At 58.6% G+C, this 19,580-nt stretch overlaps 1 protein-coding gene across 2 annotated transcripts; it reads right to left on the bottom strand.

Annotated features, from left to right (window-relative positions):
- Positions 1 to 827: 827 nt before the first annotated feature.
- Positions 828 to 14,647, bottom strand: SLC38A3 (solute carrier family 38 member 3). 2 transcript variants are annotated; one of them, XM_036870078.1, is made up of 17 exons: positions 14,561 to 14,608; positions 10,165 to 10,260; positions 7,093 to 7,247; positions 6,921 to 7,002; positions 6,632 to 6,747; positions 5,986 to 6,059; positions 5,811 to 5,903; positions 5,650 to 5,731; positions 4,467 to 4,549; positions 4,326 to 4,384; positions 3,998 to 4,162; positions 3,837 to 3,916; positions 3,464 to 3,564; positions 3,111 to 3,235; positions 2,870 to 3,014; positions 1,826 to 1,929; positions 833 to 1,737 (listed from the first exon to the last, which is right to left on the bottom strand). In XM_036870078.1, exons 3-17 carry the CDS (start codon positions 7,191 to 7,193, stop codon positions 1,633 to 1,635), a joined length of 1,515 nt encoding a protein of 504 aa, XP_036725973.1. In that variant the 5' UTR covers positions 7,194 to 7,247; positions 10,165 to 10,260; positions 14,561 to 14,608; the 3' UTR covers positions 833 to 1,632. The 2 variants fall into 2 exon arrangements, with proteins under 2 accessions (XP_036725972.1, XP_036725973.1); XM_036870077.1 differs by lacking the exon at positions 10,165 to 10,260 and having other exon boundaries at positions 828 to 1,737; positions 14,561 to 14,647.
- Positions 14,648 to 19,580: the final 4,933 nt, after the last annotated feature.

Raw genomic sequence — 19,580 nt, 5'->3', positions numbered from 1 at the left:
CCAGCTTGAGGAAGTTCTTTCTTCAGGGTTTTCTCAAGCCGGCAGCTGCCTTGCCAGTTCAAACTGGATTTTTCCTGCTGCCCTTTCCCTGGCCGCCTAGCCGGGTTCGGGGTCTCTCCTAATGAGGGTTTGATGCCAAGGCCTGGGCAGCTCCGTCCTGCTGGGTCCCAGCTGATTCAGGCCTGCCTCGGGCAACGGGCAGCTTCCCAGTCCCACCCAGGCCAGGCCACCTGGGGCTGCCCTGCATCCTTGCAGCTCTTGCCCTGCCTTGGGCTCCCCAACTCAAAACTCAGGTCCCACATACAGGCACTCACTAACCCACCTTTATTCGTAGCAGGTTTTACTATTAATAAAAGATTAGTCTGACAGGGCACAGGACCCCTGGACTTTTGTCCCCAGACTTAAGGCATTGACAGAGGGTTGACATGGCACCTAGGGAGGGCAGGGGGCCCTTCTGCAGGGCTTCTGCAGGGCTCAGCCGCCCCCAGCTCAGACCCTCCCTGGAAGCTGCTGGGGATGCACCTCACGTTGCCTCCTTCCGGAGGCCTCTCTCTGTCCCATTTCCTGGGGCCTCATTAATTCCTCCCCACCTCACCCCGTGAGAAAGCAGGTCTGTGCTGAGCCTGGCCCAGGCCCAGAGCTGGGTCTCAGCACACCACTGGTTGGTTTGGGAGGCAGGGGGCGGGGTGGAGTAGGGGACTCACCCTGTCCCCACCCTTATCCCAGGGAAAAAGGCAGGGCAGGCTTCCATCACCAACCATGTCCCGGCTCCCACCCCACTTTCCAGGAACCCAGGGACCATGGAGATCAAGAATATAAAGCACAGCTGGTCTTATGTATAATATTTATAAAAGGGGGCAGCCAGCCTCTCCACCCCTGCCCCAGACTGGCCCCTGGGGTCTCTGGCTCCCAGGGGCAGACACGTTCTGGGCCCCAGCTTCTTTCTTCTCCCAGCAGTGGAATGTGAGCTATGGCCTGGGCTTGGGGTCGGGGGAGTCCCAGCCTCCCCAGGACTGGTGAAAGACCAGGGAAGGGGTCCCTTGGGGTGTCCACACCAGTCTCACCCTCAAGTATAGGGTGAGGGGGTTCTGCTCCTGCTGGAGGGGATGGGAAAGAGGACCAGATTATCCAAGGGCCTGAGCCCACGAAAGGGGCCTAGGTGACAGAAGGAGGAAAGGCAAGCAGGCTGAGGGAGATGAAGCCCCAGGGAGCAGACCATGGCCCAGGAGCAAGGTGGGGGGATGACTGCAGGCCTAATTCAGCTCTTTGTGCCCCTACAGGCTATGTGACCTTAGGGGGCAGCTGCTGGGCCTCAGTCTATGCACCTGTGCAAAGAGAATAAGGGGCTTGGGTGGGACCTGAGGCAGCAGGAAGGGAGCAGAGGTACAGCCTCACCCTGCTCCCAGCTCAGGAAGCCCCTGTAGGCCAGGAGCTCAGCAGGGTAGTGGCCCAAGGGCCTTGGTCCTGGCTCTAACAAAAACTTCGACAGAGAGGACATGGGGCAGGGCCAAATGCCATAGTGTTCACCACGTCTTTCTCTTCCCCCTCCAACTGGCCACTGGATGGGAGCAGGGGCTGAAGAGTCTGGGAAGGGGTAGGAGGACGAGTAGACAGAACAGGATGGGGGTCATCCTAGTGGCTTCCTCCATGCCGACTGGTCCCCGAGATCCAGTCAATAATGATGAAGCTCAAGCTCATGGTCATCAGCAAGAGGCCAAGTGCAGCAAAACAAAGGGCCTGTGGGGTCAGAAGTCAGGGTCATGTCTGAGGTCAGGGCAGCCCCCTCATCCCCACACCAGCACACCAACCCCCAGGCCCTTCGCACCAGGATTTTGGGGGTAGATCTTGCAGGTTCCTTCTCTGTGGGCATGATGCGAAAGTAGAAGATGGCAGGGAAGATGAAGATGAGGCATGGGGCAGATGTGGCACCTGCAAAGAATAAGGCATGGCCACCACTGGCTCACATCCACCTATTGGCTAAGGTTCAGGGTGGACCCTTTAATGAGATCAAACATTCCTTGATGAGGGAGTCTCATCTTGAGACTCCACTCGAGAGCTCTGTCTGATTCTGGAGAGCCCATCAGCCCCTCCCCTTGTTCTTTGTCTACCAGGATAGAAGGCTAGTGCCTTTGGTGTCAGAAAACTCTGTCAGTGAATGAGGCTGGCAAAGAGAAAAGGCAGGCCAAGAGACAGAGATGAAGTTTGAGGATATTGGGCTCCTGGATATAGCTATTCCTGAAGGCTTTTCCATTAATTGAGCCAATACATTACTTTCTGAATAATTCATTTTGAGTCAGCTTTCAGACATACAGAACCAAGAGTCCTGTCAGTGATATCAATGATACTCAGCCCCCAGGTCTGTGTGTTGGTCCTTGCAGAGCTGGGCTGGGGAGTCGGTCTCCTGAGTTGGGTCACCCCAAAGATGTCTCAGAATTGTTTGATCTTCCCACTCAGAGCCCCAACTGGGACAGTTGGACAGAACCCTAAACCTACAGTCCCATGATCCTGGGGCCCAATCAAGGCTCTCCACTTAACAGCTATATGGCTCTCCCTTAATCACTCTAAACTTCCTCATATGCGAGGTGGGGACAAGAGCCAATGAGATCCTTTGTGAAGGCCCCTTGACCCTTGGGCTCCACTCCATCCTCCAGCACCCCCAGCAAGGGTAACTGACTCGGTGGCTCTGAGCCCTCAAAATGGATTAGGAGAGCCTTAAGAACAAATCTCAGATGGTAGGCCAAGCTGTGCACATGGCCAGCAGCCATCACTTAAACGTAGGTTATGAGCTTAGGAATCTGCCAGGGTTTGCAGAAGGGAAGTTCTCTGGGGCAGTACCCTGCCTCCATTCACAGCAGGGCCAGACCCTCACCGATGACCCCGAAGATGCCCAGGATGTTGGGGGCAAAGATGACCAGCAGGTTGATACAAGTGAGCAGGCCAACAGCAATGAGCACATGCCGCAACCAGCTGAACTCGCGGTCCTGAAACAGCATCTGCTGGAGGGCGCGGCGCACCTGGGAAGCAGGGTGGGGAGAGTCATCAATCTGTCAGCCCCATCAGTCCCACCCCGCCAGTGGCCTGGCCACCTGGCCACCTGCACATTGGCTCACCGGAAACAGAACAATTGGCACTGTGAGTGTGACTGCCGTCAGCACGGCCACGCGCACACACAGGATCAGCACATCAAACGGGTCCACCTTGTTGTAGGTGTGCAGCAGCTCCGACTCCACCCTGTCTGTGGCAGGCAGGGAGGGTGGTCAGCAGGAGGTCCAGGGAGGGGGTTGGGCTCTGAGCCTGGGTTGACCCTGACACTGAGGAGTGGCAACACACCTCCACAGCTGCAGGGCACAGTTAGGCATCACAGACCTAATGAACGCCTATAGTATGCAGGGTGCCATGGCCACTGGCCAGCCCCTTGCCCCCCAGCCTGGCCTCTGCCTCTGCCCCCACGGTCCAGCCATACCGTAGAAGGTGAGGTAGCCGAAGAGGGCGGCCAGGAAGTACATGACATACATGACGGCGATGGACAGGTTGGAGATGTGCTGCATCTTCCTCTTGGAGGGGCTATGGGGCAGCAGGGGAGGGGATTGGTGCCAAGCTGGGCCACACTGGGAAACCCCCATGTGTCCTGGGGTCTCTCTCTGGCACCACACCCTCACCATCTGGTAGCTGAGGGAGCCTCCTGCTTGCCCCCGGTCACCCCTTGTGGCAGCCATGGAGACCTTGGATAAAATGACTTGGCTCCTGTCACTCTTTCCCCCCTTTAGGACCACATTCGTTCTCCCCAAACCAACACAAGGCAGCCCCCTCCCCCTCTCCCAGCCACGGATACCTACTCCTTGAGCTCTGTATAGATGGGCAGCACCTCAGGGTGGCAGACAAAGGCGAAAGCCATGATGGGGATCGTGTATGCCGTCTGGCAAAACAGGGATTCTGTGTCAGAACAGCCCCTGACACTCTCACCAGGCCCACTGCCCCCTCCCTGGTCTGTTGCAACCTGTGTGTTGAGGGTGAAGTAGCTCGGGGTGCAGAAGGCTGCGGCCTCCGTCTCAACCTGCAGCCCTGCCTCTTCCTTGATGACCTCCACGAGGCTGAAGTTGCCTGTCATGTTGGCTAAACTGGGGGACAGCGGGCAGGGCACGTGGAACTTTTTGTAGATGACCTAGGTGGGGGCAGGGAAGGATGAGGGTATCAGGGCCAGGCTAGGCTGCCTGGGAAGTCACCGTGAAGCCACATCTAGATCAGGACTGGAGGAGCTGCCTTCTGACCCAGGCTTCCCAGAAGGACCTGCCCCCCTCCCTCGACCAGCGTGGAGGGTAACTCACTGCAATTAGGAAGAACACCATGCAGCTGAGAGAGAAGCCACTGGAGTAGCCTAGGTATCCTGCAAAGTTGGGGAGGGGGGATGTGAGACCGAAGGTCCCCTCCCATGCATCCCTCCAAGGCCCTGGCCCCGCCACACTCACCAAGCTGCCGCATCAGTGCCAGAGGCAGAATGACAATGACAGAGACCAGGATCACCAGGTAGTTTCCATTCATGTACCAGTCTCTGCAGGGACGGGAGTGGGGAGCTGATATTAGAGTCCACTCAGCCTTGGGTGATGGGGCCGCCTGACCCCCAGCCGGGGTCACCCGTGGTGCCACTGAGTGATCTCTGAAGAATACTTGTCCACAGCTCTGAGCCTCCCTTTACGCATTTGCAAAATGGGCCCACTCCCAGCACTCTCCTGGACAAGGTGAGGACTAATACACTCAGCTCCTGCTTGGTAACCATTACAATTACAGTCACTGTGGTTGTTTTTCCTAGAATACATAGGTCTGGGTCCATCCTCCCCATGGAGTGGCCCCAAGGGGCCCGGGAGGTGGGTGGGATGAAAGAACCTGGGTCTGGGGGGTGAGGCGTTTTCCATGGGGGTCTCAGGGACTTGCCAACCATCTGAGCTCCTTGTGGTCCCCCCAGCATCTGCATCCTGCATCATCCTGCCCCACGCCCTCAATGGACAGTGGACACAGGGAGCTAAAGGGATGAGGAATGAGACCCTCCTTCAAGGGCAAGCCCAAAGGCCAACTCCTTGGGAAAGACCCCCAGGGCCTGGGGGCAGAATCCTGGCTGTTTCCTTCCTCCCAGAGCTGTTTTCAGCCATGCAGCCTTTCTGCTTGCCGGGGCTGTATTGCCAAGGGCAGGACCTGGCTATCTTCTCTGCTCCTACCCACAAAACATGCTTATGCCACGAGAACTGGCTAAACTGACAATAGGCAACTGGGACGCTGTGGGCTTAATTTCTTGGTTGGGGCGAGGTGGTGGGGAGGCTAACACCCAAGCCACGGTCAGGAATAGCAGGAGCTTAGAGCTAAGCCTGAGGTTCTCCGGTCCTCTGTGCTCACAGGCTGGGTCCACGGCTAGGCGGGGCCGGCTTCCTCAGCCTCAGACTACCCCCTGCCCCACATGGCCCTCCTGGGAGTCTTCCCCAAGGTGCTGCATAAACAACTGTGCACTGAATGGTAGCTCTGCCGGCAGCACTCTGCCCCCCACCTCCACCCTGTCTTGTCTCTCCCACTAGCCCAGCCTGGGCTCTGCTAGTGGTGGACATAGAGGGTTAGACTAGGGCCTCCCACCCTCACCCAGCCCCGCCCCACCCTGGGGCTCACGAGGTCCGCTCCTCCAGGTTCAGGAAGGTCTGTATGACAAGGGGCAGCTCGGACTTGATGATGTACAGGTAGCTGGACATGGCTGGGGGGAGAGAGGCAGGTCAGCCAAACCAGCCAGCCTTCAGCCTGTCCACCGTCCATCACCTGCCCATCAGCCTCACCTCCGATGTTCTGCAGCACAATGGCCAGGGCTGCCGCCAGCTTTCCTGGGGTCCCAAAGGCACGGTAGCCCAGCTGCTCATAGGCACGGATGCCTGTGGGGACAGGGAATCAGGACAGTCAGGAGTGCTCTCCCCAGCCCACCCCTCCCTGCTACAGGCCAGGTTTGGGGCTCACCCACGATCCCTGAGGACTTGAGTAGCAGGTGGATGGAGTAGCTGGAGAGCAAGGCGACGGCCGTCAACAGGAACCTGGGGAAGGTGGACGAAAAGAGGTCGCTGGGGCTCCCCTGGCAGGCAGGGGGCAATGAGCTCCGGGAGGCCTGGGTGTGCGGGGTCTGTGACCCAGGTGTCTGGACCCCCAACATGTGTGGATGCAAACTCGGCAGGCCCCAGGGGTGGTGAACATCACCTGGGTTGACCCAGGGTGGCCATGACCCAGAAGGGACCCTCTGAGCACCACCTCCCCTTGAGATCTTGGAAGAAACATGTTTTCCATTTAGGCTGCAGGGCAGAGCTCTGAGGTAAGGACACGTGTACCCACATAAGGCCTGGCCATGGGGTTTATCCATCACGTGTAAATGTGGTAGGACAGACTCAGTCCTGTTAGGCTGGCCCTGTGTTGTCATCTCAGCAGGTTTACTGGGAAATGAGGTATATTTGTCTGGCCATGGCTGTTTTTTTCAGCTGTGGTTTGGGTTGAGTGTAAGTGCCCACCCACTGCAGCCTGGGTCTTGTGACAGGAAACTGGCAGGTCCTGGGAGGTCAGGATTGGTGGCCTGTTTAGGGCTCCTATCTTTAGAAGGTTTGCTAAGGGCACTCACAGGAAAAGGATGATGCCCGTATTGGCCATGGCGTAGGCGAGCCCCAGGATGCCACTGCCCATGATGGCGTTACTGAGGTTGAACACTGACATCCCGAACGATGTCTTCCCCTCGAACTGCAGGCATCAGAGTGAGACGGGAGGGGTGGGGTGAGTTAGCAAGTTGTGGAGGGTAAATCAGCATTCCCTCGCACTGTCCCTTGGCCTCCCATCGCTGCCCCATAGCACCTCATTACTGCCCTCAAGCTCCCAGGGGTGCCCCCGAGCCCCTGACGGCCACCCTTGCTCACATCGGTGAAGTGTGGCTCCTTGCTGGGACTTTTTGGTAGGAAGCCTTCGCCCTCAACACAGCTCCGTCCGGGGCCCTCAACCCTGCAGGCACAGACCAGCCAGGCAGCTCAGCTCCAGCCCCTTGCCCTGCACCCTGCCCTGCCCTAAGCCATGACTGAGTCCCTCGCTCACCTCTGGTTGCCAGCCGTGGGGGTGGCGACTGGGAGTAGCCCCTCCAAGTGTTTGCCGTTGGGTACCAACTCCACCATCTCCGTCTGCAGAGGTGCCTCCATGGCTCAGGGACCACCACCAGGAACACTGGCTCTCACACTGACGCAGTCAGAAGTCTACAGAGCAGACAGTCCCTCTGGTTATCCCCGCTCCTTGGGCTCACGGCCCAGACTCCCACAGAAGTCTGCAGCTGTAGCACACCTCCCAGAGTTTCACTGAGGACATACATGTTCATGCAGCTCTGCCTGCTGCCACCCTGGAACCTGCCATTGAGGGGCAGAGCTCGGATACCTGAGTTCTGCAGGACATTCTGAGGCGACACCTCAGCTAGTACCTAGCACTCCCCTGCCACATATACATATCGACCCAGGCAAGCCCTTGGGGCCTCAGTTTCACCATCTGTGAAGTAAAGCTCAGTTGGATGACCTGAGTTCAGAGCCCAGTGGTGCCAGGACCCCAGAAGGCTGAGTCCCAGGCCACCAGAACCCTCTCTGGGGATGGGCCCTGGACTGATTGCCCCTCCCTGATATTAATACTGGGAGACAGTTTCCTGTGCCCTGTGTGCCAGGGGCCTCCTAGCCAACCTAGAATGGCACTGCCTGACGGCTGGAGGCCTCGGGAGAGGGCGAGGGCTGTGGGCCCTGTTCCCAGCCACCCGGCGGGCTTTGCTGGCAGCCAGAACAAAGGTCCCTCTGTGGGCTAAGAGCTGGCGCTGGGAACGGCAGGCGCAGAGGCTACCCCCCCGGAGCCAGGAGGCCTAAGGCGGTGCTGGGTGGCTGGACACCTGGACCCTGCCCGCTTGGCTGCAAACGGCCCTCAGGGGCCTTCCAGGAAATGGGTGCCCTGGGGCCCAGTTCTTTGGGCCACACAGGCCTCACCCTCCGCACAGCTCTGGCCTCAGGGCCATGTTCTCTTTCAAACCTCTCCTCCCCTGCTGGGGAACCCCCGCACCCTTAGGTGCCCACCCTTTGAGGAGACTCCCCACTTCCTGGAGCCCCAGGTCAGGAACTCAGAACCTTGGCCAGCTGTTGATGGGCCTGGACCACTGGATCAGTCTTCCCTTCCCTGCGCTCAAGGCATAGCTCAGCTGGACCCCAAAGGGATCAGCTCCCCTCCTCCCCATGCCCAACTCTGCCCACTGCCCAGACAACTTGCTAGCCCCTCTCCCATCACTGGCGCTGGGAGCCACCTACCCCGTGCCCAGAAGGTACCTGGGCATAGTGTCCCCAGGATCTACAAGGACATCCTGAAGGCCAGAGAGGCCAGCAGGAGATCTGAAGCCAGAGTGGAGACCAGGGAGGGGGCAGCACTGCCAGGCAGGTCAGCCAGAGCCTAGTTTTGATGTCATGGCACCCCCTCCACTTGGGAACCCTGAATCCTGCCCCAAATCCCCCATCCCCACTCCAGATCCTGATGGTCTCAGGTCTGCTCCTGAAGCTGGAACACCAGGGGTCTCAAACTCAGCATTCAGGGCTAGGGTGGGTAGGGGAGGCTAGGCTCAGCACTTGGGCCTCAGGCCACAGGCCCTGGTGTTCTGGAGGCAGCAGCCACACAGAACTGACCAGAGGACCTCCCTGCAATGGCCCCAGGCAGCCCCAAGCCAGAGTTCAGATCCTAGGTACCTCAGTCCTGAGTACCCCATACCTGGCACCCTTGGACCCCTCAACCTACCTCTCCTTCCTCTGATGCTGGCATCTGAACCCTTCTCTCCTCCAGCCTGTCCACATAGGACCATGACAATTTGAGCATCTCTTCTAACACCCTCTTCCCCTGGACCAGAGTCCCTAAGGTAAGCCTGTCTTCTTCATGCCCCTGCCCTGAGCCTCACCAACAGCACCCCTCCAAGGATACCAGCACCTGGTCTCCAGAGTCACTCCAGAGTGCCCCCTGGCTCTCAGCTGGGGTTGCCCTTGCCTGGCCTTCCGCCCGGGGCAGGCTTGGACAGGCCCTCAGAGTGTGCTGAGTCAGCAGCCTGGACAAAGCACTCTTCTCTGCCTTAATATTCTTCCCTAGCAGCCAGGCACTGCCTCCAGGGAGACCACAGCCATGGCATGGTCATGGCCAAAGTGCCTGAGGCCCTGGCTCCAGGTTCCCCATCCCCTCAAGCAGGACCTGGGCCTAGACCTTCCGGTCCTGCCTATTACTCATGACCAGTCACTGCTGGGTCTCAGGCTGGCCCGAGATCCCAGAGAGGACGTGGAATACCCCTCCTCAAGTGGCTTCCAGTCTGGAAGGGACAAAACCCACACAGACATCCCCCACCCTATGGCTCCTGCAGGGGAACCCCAGCACATAGTGTGGTTTTTAACCAAGCCACATAGTGCTGGGACTCAAAAAAGGAGAGAGAGGGACATCAAGGAAGGCTTCCTGGAGGAGGAGGTGAGGGAGCCAGTTCTGAAATTCCAGCAGAAGCCCCCAGGATGTGGAAACAAAAAAGAGTACCTCAAGCAGAGTGCACAGCATAGGCAAAGGCCCTGAGGCATGGTATAAGGCAGGCTCTGAGGATAGAATGAAGGTTCCGTGGCCATAGACAAGCCTGACAGGGCCTTGAAGTCGAGGTAAAGGAATCTGTACTTCAGTTAGGGCAAGGCTAAGGGCTGGGGGGCCAGGGTAGAGATTAGTACTGGCCTGACATGTAGACCTCCAGGCATTTCCTGAGGCTGGCAGCCCATTTTTGACAGTTCCTGTCTCTCAGGCCTGCCGCCTGCCAGGCTCCTTTGCATCAGGTATCGGAGTAGACTCAGGGGATAGCACCTGCCTGAGGAAAGCTGCCAGCAGATTCTGACCCACTGTGGGGAAAGTCCAGAGTGGACACTCTGGGTCTGAGGCCTGACCTGGCCCTGCCTCACCATGTGACCATGGACAAAGTATTCCCCACTCAGGACCTCAGTGTCCTCCTGTCCTCCGGGGGTTCCGTAAGTTTTGACCAAAGGTGGGGACAGAGTGAGGAGCCTCCCTGAGCACTTCGCCCCCAGAGCAGACCACAGGCTCCCAGAGAGGGGTCAGGATCTTGGGTGGGGAGATCACTGCGACCTTGGGCAGATCATCAGAATGGCATCTGTCATGGGTGTAGCATCGGTTCAGGCAGTAAATCGATGGTCCAGGCCACTGCCCTGGGGCCTGTTTGCTCTGTGGAGAGATAAGGGGGGGCGGTGCAGAAGCCACGGGGATAGCATAGCAGGTAATGTCCGCCCACGCAGACATCACAGGGTGAGAATTCGTCAGGCACACCTCCTTGACAGGCGTTGAGTTTGGCTAATTAAAGATTTTGATATCCAGGAATCCAGGCCACCGTGGGGCCACTGCTCGTGTCAGCTGCTATGGGAAGCACACCTCTCTGTCCCCACATCCAGGTCCTTGGAGCCACCAGGGCTCTGAGCCCGGCTTTCCTCCCCAATGTTCAGGGACGTGAGTGGGTCTGCAGTAGCAGGCTAACTACAGGGAGACAACCACACTGTCCTTCTACCCTCGGTCCTGTGGCCACATGTGCTGGTGGAGGCACAGACCCCACAGAGCTTGCTGCCATGGCCCCCAGGCTCCTTGTGCCTGGGAAGCCCTCACCTCAGCTCAGATCTCAGGTGAGAGGCGGCTGGCCTGGCTTAAGGGTCCACTGTGGTCATCCCTGGGGGCCCATGGATGAGGGCTGCCCCCACTTCTAGTTCACCGGTCCTTACCACTCCCCTCATTAGCTGAGAGAAGGTGTCCCTCCCTAGAGCCCCTTTGCCCACCTGCTTCTCCAGGCTTCAGAAGGAAAACACCCTCCTCGGACAAGCTATCAGTTAACAGGGAAACTGGATTCAGCAGACACATCTGGATTGTATGTTCTCAAGGCACAGCAACAGGGATTGGTGTGGAGCTGATTGCTGAGGTCAGGGGTCTAGGGACAGGGTGTGTGGGCGGGTGTTCGGGACGCGGGAGGATACTAAAACAAACCCCTTGCCCCTCCCCCAGACCCACAACTCCAGATTTTGACCTCAGCAGATCCAGTCTTCCATCCGCTACTCCCCCATTGCCAACAACACTGAGTAAGTGGCTAGTGTGTGGCCAACATCCGGCTGGTACTGAGGGGGTAGCATGCAGGAGGGGAAGGCAAATGGTGCAGAGCACTGATGTGTTGGCCACACCAACCCCTCATCCCCTAGCTCTCTGGCCCGGTGCTTCTGTGTTCCGGGTATCCGGAAGTGTCTAGGAGGATCTGAGGGCCCCAGCTGGGGCCGGAAGATGGACTTTCCTGTGACAGGGTACATTTTCTAAACCTAACAGACGCTTAGCATTGGGCCTATCCCCAGACACCTAGGCCTCCCCTTCTGCCCACCCCTGGACCCTCCTTGCTCAGATTGCCCCCAGTGGAAGCTGCAGTCGGAACCTCTTGCCTCAAGACTGGGCCAGAGCCAGCAGCAGCCCCCTCCCCCCCACTGCCAGCCTGCTGAGAAGGACGTGCAGCCCGAGGCTCAGCTGAGGCAAAGGACAGGACATCACGTGCCTGTGGCCCCCCCCCAGGGGCAGGGGAGACCCCGAGCCAGCCAGCCCATCCTCCTCCCTACTGACTCGGAATCCCCTGGAGGCGGCCAAATATTTGGACAGCCGGACTTCTGGCCCCAAAGAAAGCTGGAGCAGGGGCCTGGGGCAGCTCAGGACTCACTGGAGACCCCAATGGGGAGGCAGAAGGCAAGGTCAGCCCAGAGGAGAGGCGCCATCCAATGTCAGGAAGAAGCAGAGAGAGTCAGAGGGAGGGAAGAGAGAGACAGGGAGAGAAAACACACAACACATGATATCTGTGTCCATGCATACTGATCCAGACCAAGAGACAGGCACGGGGAGATAAAGAATGCAGATGGATCTAGGGGACACAAATAGAGAAGAATACACAGAGAGATGGGTGGATAGACATTCAGACAGGGAGACAGACAACCAGATAAGTGAGAGACAGATCGACAGAGATGGCCAACCATTTAGAGATAGCCAGATGGAGAAAGAGACAGAGAGACAGCAAGACAAGACAGAGCATCCCAGAAGGCGCAAGAAGTAGAGGGAGCCAGAGGCCCAGGTGAGGGGGCAGCAGGCCCAGTGGGCACTGCAGGGATGCCACAGCATTTCCAGGTTCCTACAAGGGCAGGTTATGCTCCCATTAGTCAGGTGCAGACATCCAGAGGGTGGGACTGAACCCACTGGGGCCACAGGCCAGGCCCAGCTGGAAAGCTCACAGCCCCGTAGTCCAGCACCCATGGTTTGTCTACCCACACAATAGGAAAGGTATACGGAGAGGACAGTCAGTTGAAGTGACCCCCATCCTCAGCAGCCATGCACGTGTGCAGACGTGCTGGCTGAGAGGCTGTGTACAGGACGTGGCCCGCAGAGCGGAAATTCAAATCCAAGCCACCCCAGGCCGCTGGCCGGAAAGCCCCTCCTGCCCAGCAGCTGGTCCTTCCCTTTGGCCCCCAGAAGCCCTGCCCGGTCCTCTAGAGCGCCCCCACCATGCATCTGTCTTATCCAAAGTCCAGCCCTCCATCCAGCAGACTGAGTGTGCACAGGGCACACAGTAGGTACTCAGTAAATATTAAATGAATGGAATGGGTTCAAGGTCTTTGGCAAGCCTCCACCCCATTTCACCTGCTCCAAGTGGCGCCTGGCTCCCCGGCCATGTCTGCACTAGAACATCCTCCTGCAGTGCCCCTATCCTATTATGGTATAGACTGCACATCCCGCCCCAGCTTTCTGTGCACACAGATGCCAAAACTGTACCTCTCTTGTAGCCAACCACTCCCCCAAAACATTTTCCCCCTCAGACTGAGTGCCTGCACCCTGCCCAGCCCAGACTTTCAGGGTGCACTCAGTTCGGCTCAGAAACCTTCCCTGCCCCCACCCAGAGACCATGAACCACCCAGCTTGTCCTATTGCACGTGTTTCTCCATTCGTCCAGGCCTCCAAGGCTACTTGCTAGGGCAGCAGGCACTAGGACAGGAGCAACCAGCCCTCATGGTCTTGCCACCTGGAGCCTGGATGCGGGGGGTGTTTGTGACATGGGCCCAAAGAACCAGTACAGAACAAAGGGTGGCTTGGGAAGCCAGTGAGGACAGTGGCTCTATGGGCCCAGGCAGAACAAAGTTTTGAGATGTACACCCCCACCCTCCCCCGAGACACAGCCCCCAGCCCTCAACCTCAAGGAGTCCGAGATTCTCATTCCTGATCCCAGCATTCCAGCCCTCTTAGGAATGTGCCAGGCCTGGCCTCATCCACCCCTGATTTCTCCCACCTTTGGTGCTTCCTGCAGGAAGCCTTCCATGTTTGTGCAGAACCTCCCCCTCTCAAAATGGACCTGTCCTTGGATCTCTCCAGCTTGCTATGCTCCAGACTGAGAACCTCTGAGGCATTTGCTTACTTTCCAGAAGGAAGTGAGCCCCCATGCCAGACTGTGTACTAAAGAGGAAGGGCCCCTTTCAGGGCCAGCACAGTGGCTGAAGGCAGTCATGGAAGGACGGACAGGACTGGCAGGCTGAAAGAAGGATGGGCCTGGGTCGAGGTGGCCCCCACGGTGCAAGGACCTTTAACTTAGTCCCCCTCAGACCTGTCCCAGAGCCTACACCTGGGCTCAGGACTCGGGTCACTGTGGGGGGAGAGGGTGGATTCCCACAGGCCCCGCCCCTGGCCTCCCCCTCCCCGGGTGTAAACAAACGCACGCACTCGCTGTGGCCAATCGAAGGGGCCAATCGGGTGGGGGCGGGTTCCTGCAAACCTAGTCCTGGTCCTTTCCCTCCGCCCCTGCGCGCACTGTCAGCTCTAGGAGCTCAGACCGAGCCACGCCCTCAATCCAGGGAGCCACGCTCGCCCTGTGCCCGCCGTGCCCGCTGGCCTGGCTGCAAATGGCACGGACTCTGGGACCAACATGTGCCACGCGGCCCCTCAGGCAGCCTGGCCCGATCTGCCCTCAAGCCCCTGCCTAACGCAGCGGGATAAATATACCCTGACGCCCGGCGTGCCAGCGGGCCGATTTGCTTGTCAGGCGCCCGTCGGGGCAGCGCTCCAGGGCCTGCTCCCCGGCCCTCTTAGGCCCCCGTCCGGGCCCTCTCGAGCTCGCCCCCATGGACCGTGCCTCGGGAAGCCCATCGCGTGCCACTCTAGCCCGCAACAAGGCGTCCTGTGACCCCAGCCCCGGGTGCCGCCGACCTCCTGCTATCCCGCCCGGCCCTGCGAGAGGCCCCGAGACCACGAGGTGCTCCTCCCAGGACACTAGCTCAAGCTGGGAGCTGGCGGGTCCCCAGACCTGCGCCTGGAGCGCTCGGGGCTTTGGCTCCCCAGAGGCTGGGGCGCCTGCCCGGAGCCAGGGCGGGAGAGGGGACCTGCCCAGAGCCCAGCTCCGGACGCGAAAGTGGACAGTAGGGCTCCGCCCGCTCGGTGCCCCTGGGCGGGGGGGTCGGCGCCCCAGCAGTACCTGGCCTCGCGGGTGAGGACGCGCGGTTGCTCCGCTCGGGCCGGTGCTGTCCGCTCTGCTCCCGGCTGAGCGCAGCGGCAGGGGATGAAGGGCGCTCGGCCCCGCCCCCGGCCCGCCCCCGGCCCGCCAATCCCCCGCGGCCCGCAGGAGGAGGGGCAGGTCTGCGGAGAGGCGGGGGCCCTCCACTGGCCTGGAGCAAAGGGGCAGCTAGAGCGCTAAGGAGGCTTAGGTAGGAGAGCAGCGGCTCCGGGAGGGGCTCAGTTGAATCTTGTTGGGGGAATGCTTTAGTCCAAAGCAGATTCTCTCTGAGGTCTCTGAGCGCCCCCTAACCCCTGAAATGCTCTGCCTTCACTTCCTCAAGCAGGAGGAGCTCTTCGGCTAAGAGGAATGGGAACAGGGCCATGCTTAACCTCAGCGAAGGATGCCTTGAATGGGGGACTTTCACATCACTTAGGCACAAGATGTCTTTTCTGCCTGCCTCACCCTTCCCAAGCAGAGATGGGATAGGGTGAGGACAGGGGCTCCCTGCATCAATTCTGTCTTCACCCCAGATATTCAGAAGAGATTGAGGGTAGACAAGGGTAGGGGCAGTGAGGATGGGGCGGGGGCGGGCAAGGGTGCGGGGAGCAAGTCTTGGCTCACGCTGAGCCTTGTCTGGATCTCCCTGGCCATGCCCCCATTTCCTTATTTCTAAAGAGTAGGAGACAGCTGTGTCTGCCCCTGGGAAGTAGGGCCTGGGACTTGGTGCCTCAGGGAAAGGGGTTTTAGGGTGACCCCATTCCTGGCTGAGGGCTCCTATCCTGCCCCTGCCTGCTTCCCACCCAAGGCCTTAGTGCTCAGTGGTGGGTGGTGGGTGTTAAGGCCCACCAGCCCAGGAGCAACCAGCAGGGAGCTGGGGGAGGCCTTGACCTTGGGGGTGAGCTGGGGGAGGGTGTTTGCAGAACAGCTGTGTCCCTTGCTTCTCAGCCACTGGCTCTGATCCGATTAATCCATGGCCTCTGCTGTTCCTAGTCAAGCTGGATGTCTCTGTGTCATGTCTGCCCCCCTCCCTGGTATTGGGGAGAATGCCCTCAGAGGACAGGCCTCACCCCTTCCCTGTCCTGGGCTGGGAGTCAGGACTCCAGGATTCTCTTCCGCCTGACTCACAGCACCCCCGCAGCCAAGCCCTAGCGTACCTCAGTTTCCCTCTGCGTCACAAGGAAATGGCTCTGGCTTTTCCCCTGGCCTGAAGGGAGTGGGTTAAGGGGAAGCTATGAGCCAAGGGGACTCAGCTTTGGCTGGGAGTACCAGGGGATGGGAGGACTAAAGAGAAAGGCATTGGGATGGTGGCAATCCTTGAAAACCTCAAACCATCTAAGCTCCCTCCCTGCTGATGGCTGAAAAATAGGAAGGGACACTGGCCCTCCCCCTTGATCTGGGGCTGGTGTAATCCCAGATCACAGCTTACTTTGGTCATGAGAGACCCTAAGACTCTCACCCTTCGAAGGGGCTTGAGGACTGCCTGTGGGACAGAGTCAGGTAGGAGAGGTGTTGACCGGGGTCTCAGGTCTGCCCCCCACCTCCCAACTCCAGACGTCCTGGATGCTCACAGAAGCCATTTGCAAAAAGGGCTGGGTGCTCCTATTGGCAGTTCCTGAGGAGCCAGGCCTGGCTTCAAGGTCACCCGGCATGTGGGTGTTGGGGTCCTCAACCCAGACTGGAGGGAGCAGGGGCCAGCTGGGCTGGGCTGCTGTGGGAGCCCTGAGGGTGGTGTGAGGTGGGGTCCCTGGGCCAGGCCAGTTGTGGCCAGGCTGGGGGAGGGGCTGCCCGATTGTTGATGCTAGGCCTGGGCCCCAGGAAGGGCAGACACAGCTCAGAGGCCTTTCCCACCACCTGCCAAATCTCCCAGCCCAGCCTGAGGTGGCTGGACAGTTGGCAGCCATTATGGGGCTCTGAGAGGTACCAGGCACCTTCTCCCAGAGGCTGGAGGGAATGTCTATCCACGCAGCTGCTGTGCTGGGGGCAGCCACCTGGAGTGGAAGGTGGGGGGGAGCTTTATCTCAACCTTCGGCCCAGTCCCCTACCTCCACTCCCCCATCTCCAGAATCTGAGACACAGGCCAAGAAACTGTCAGATATATGAGACAGAACTTAGGATCCCAGGATCACTCAGACCCTCCTTCCAGGGTCCTGGCAGCCCTTTGCTCTGTTCCTCCCTCTTTAGCCTCCAGCTAGGCAGCCCCTCTCACCACACCAGCACCTCCCCTGGCACACCGTCTACACAGTGTCTCAAGACCCTCTTTTACAGTGAGGCCCCATCTTCACCTCCAACCCAGTCCTCCCCAGAGCCTAGCATCTGTATCCACTGATTCCTCGGACACCCTGCAGGCACCTGCCTCACACCCAGCTGGCCTGCCTGACATCCTCCCAACCTGCTCCTCTTCCCAGTTGGCCTCTTCACCTCCCCCACTGCCCGGCTGTTCCAAGGACGTGCCAGCCTTCACCTCCCTGTGCCTCTGCCCTCCTGGTTCCCCATCCTGTCCCACCTCCTTGGCAAACTCTCACTTGTCCCTCTACACGCAAATGAAAGATCGCCGCTGAGAACCGTTCCTGAGCCCCTGGAAGAGCCAGCTCGTCCTGCCCTGACTGTGGCTGCTCTTGCCGCCCCACCACACAGCCCCAGGCTCAGTGTCTCCAAGCGCTCTGTGTGGGCCCTCTAGACAGGAAAACTCCTGCCAGGTTAGAGTGTGCGGATCAGGAAAAGCCTGATGGAGAAGCAATCCGTGGGCTTGACTCTGCCAAGGGGAAGAAAGGCACATGCCAGGGTGGGGAAGAGAGGGTACTGTGGCTGGAAGGAACAGCTTGGCCACAGGGAACCTTGAGTGCATGTGGGATTGGCACTGATAGGCAGAGGGCTGTGTGCAGGGGCAGGACCCTTGGCCTGGAGGCATGTTGGGGCTTTCAAGGCCTCACAGGAGAGGGTGGTTCTCATCTCCATACCCCAGGGTTGAGGACCCACACCCATAGCTCCTGAATACACTCTGCCCACCTTGGTGTCTGGAAAGCTCCTCTTTGGGCACTAGCAGGGGTGCGGGGTTGTGAAGTATAGAGGGCATCCATAGGCAAACCTTCCTGTCTGGTTCTCCCCTGGCCTGAGTCCACAGAGCTGGTGACCTCCAGGCTGGAGCCTGCCCCCACAGTCCCGGAGGGCCCCCCTCTCTCCCCTGAGATCTGGCACCCAGTTTCTCTGGCCACTGAAGCGGCTTAGTGTGCCCAGGTCACGTGGGCCGTGCTACTGCCCGTGGGGAGGGCCCAAGCCCCCACCCAGTAGCCACCAGACCAGGCCCTGACGTCAGCAGCATTAACGGTTCGCCAGGTCTGTCTAATCTCTGTTCCGTGGCTGGGCCAGGTTAGTCCCGCCAGAGCCAGAGTCGAAGGCTGGGAAGGCCCCCCAGGGGCACCTTGAGGTTGAGGTCAGGCAGGGATGGTGGAGGCTGGAGGTGCCCACAGTAAATGCCCCCCTGCCTACAAAACTAGGGTGTGGTCACTGTGCCGACTCTGGGCCAGCTCTCTCTGATCCTCTGCCCTGGACTGTGAATTAGGCATTAGGCACCCATTGATCCTGCTCGTTAGGGTGCAATTACACAGGTGTGGTAAGCGGGGCTGAGGAGGCTTCAGGCCAGGAGACTCGACCCCCCACCCCCGTACTTGCTGGCCATGAACAGGGCAGCTTGAGGCCAGGCAGTGTCCTCAGTCCATGGGATCCAAGAATATTGGTTCAGAATCCCAGTCCCTAGGGTCAGAACCTGGAGCGTGGGGTCCAGCCCCTGCATGGTGTTTGGCCTCCTCTCTGTCCCTTGCCTAGGAAGGCTGGGGAGCTCATTACCTTCCTTCCAAAACAAGGTGGCCATGCGGAAGACCCCATTAGCCCACCTCTCCCGCAGCTTCCTCTGTCTCAAGCCTGCCAACTCCAGCTTCTCAAAGCCTTCTGTCTTCCACCTTGCCCTTCCCCATAAATCCCGCCATCACTCATTCTCCCCTGCCCCACCTCACTCCAGTAAATTGTTTGGGCAGAGGGTCCTTAACAGGGATGAGCAGCCCAGCTCAGCCAGGCCCAAAACCACCCAGTGAGGTCCTGAACCACTGGCCTGAGCCTCATCCTCCCCTCAGGACTCTGAGCAGCACCATTGTGGCTGCCCATGTGTCCTGGGCTCTCTAACCCATCCAGTGTCCCCCCTCCACCCCATGCTCAGGCCTGGGTACGCTCACTCTCCCCTTCTAGCCCCGCACAGGCTCACAGTGCCACTTCCACCTGGACGTGGAGGATGCTGCCCACATGCTGCCTCCTGCCCAGCCCCAAGTATCTGTCTGAGTCCTGGACCTCTCCCCCAAGCGGCCACAGGTCCAGAAAACTCAGTGCCCTCAACACTCCTGTGCAGTCCCAGCTTGGTGGGGGCATCACATGCACGTGGTCACTGCACAGATCCAGACCCTTGTCAATGAGTCCCAGTCCTTGCAGATCCTGGCCCCATGGGGTAATGACATAAGTCTCTTCCTCATGGACCCTCCCAGCCCCACTCCTCTCCTCCCCCATGCCCAGCCCCCAGGAAAAATATGTGCCCCTATATACATGTTTTTATGAAAAATTTTAATGATTATTTTTTCCAGAAACAGATTTGGAAAATATCATTGATGATTTTATTTCCATTAAAGCCAAGAAAATAAAATTATAAATTCTGTTTTAGGTATAAATAAAATATTTAATCTTAAAGTAATATTGTGAGTTTTAATATACCTACTTACAATTTGTTTGATGTTTTTTCAACTACTTTAATGTTCTGTAAAAAAAAATTAACCTTTAAAAATACATAAAAACATATATAGGAGTGGACATTTTTCCTTTTGCTTCAGGGTCCAATATGGCTCTGCAGGGCTCTCTTGGATCTTGTCTTTATTTAAAATTTTGATATTCTGTTCATTATGGATTTTTTGGCGTAACTTCGATTTTTGAAAGTATTGCATTAATATTTACCTTGATTACT

This window comes from Balaenoptera musculus, chromosome 11, assembly GCF_009873245.2.
Source record: "Balaenoptera musculus isolate JJ_BM4_2016_0621 chromosome 11, mBalMus1.pri.v3, whole genome shotgun sequence".
NCBI classification, from domain to species: Eukaryota; Metazoa; Chordata; class Mammalia; order Artiodactyla; family Balaenopteridae; genus Balaenoptera; species Balaenoptera musculus.
Note: the sequence above shows the minus strand (reverse complement) of the source record. Positions and strands in the feature narration are given on the sequence as shown.

Coding starts and splice junctions, on each gene's coding strand:
- SLC38A3 (XM_036870077.1), bottom strand. CDS start 7,193: ATGGAGGCACCTCTGCAGACGGAGATGGTGGAGTTGGTACCCAACGGC. Junction 4,385..4,466: donor GGCACTGATGCGGCAGCTTG/GTGAGTGTGGCG, acceptor CCAACTTTGCAG/GATACCTAGGCTACTCCAGT. Junction 3,236..3,463: donor CGGCTACCTCACCTTCTACG/GTATGGCTGGAC, acceptor TGCCTGCCACAG/ACAGGGTGGAGTCGGAGCTG.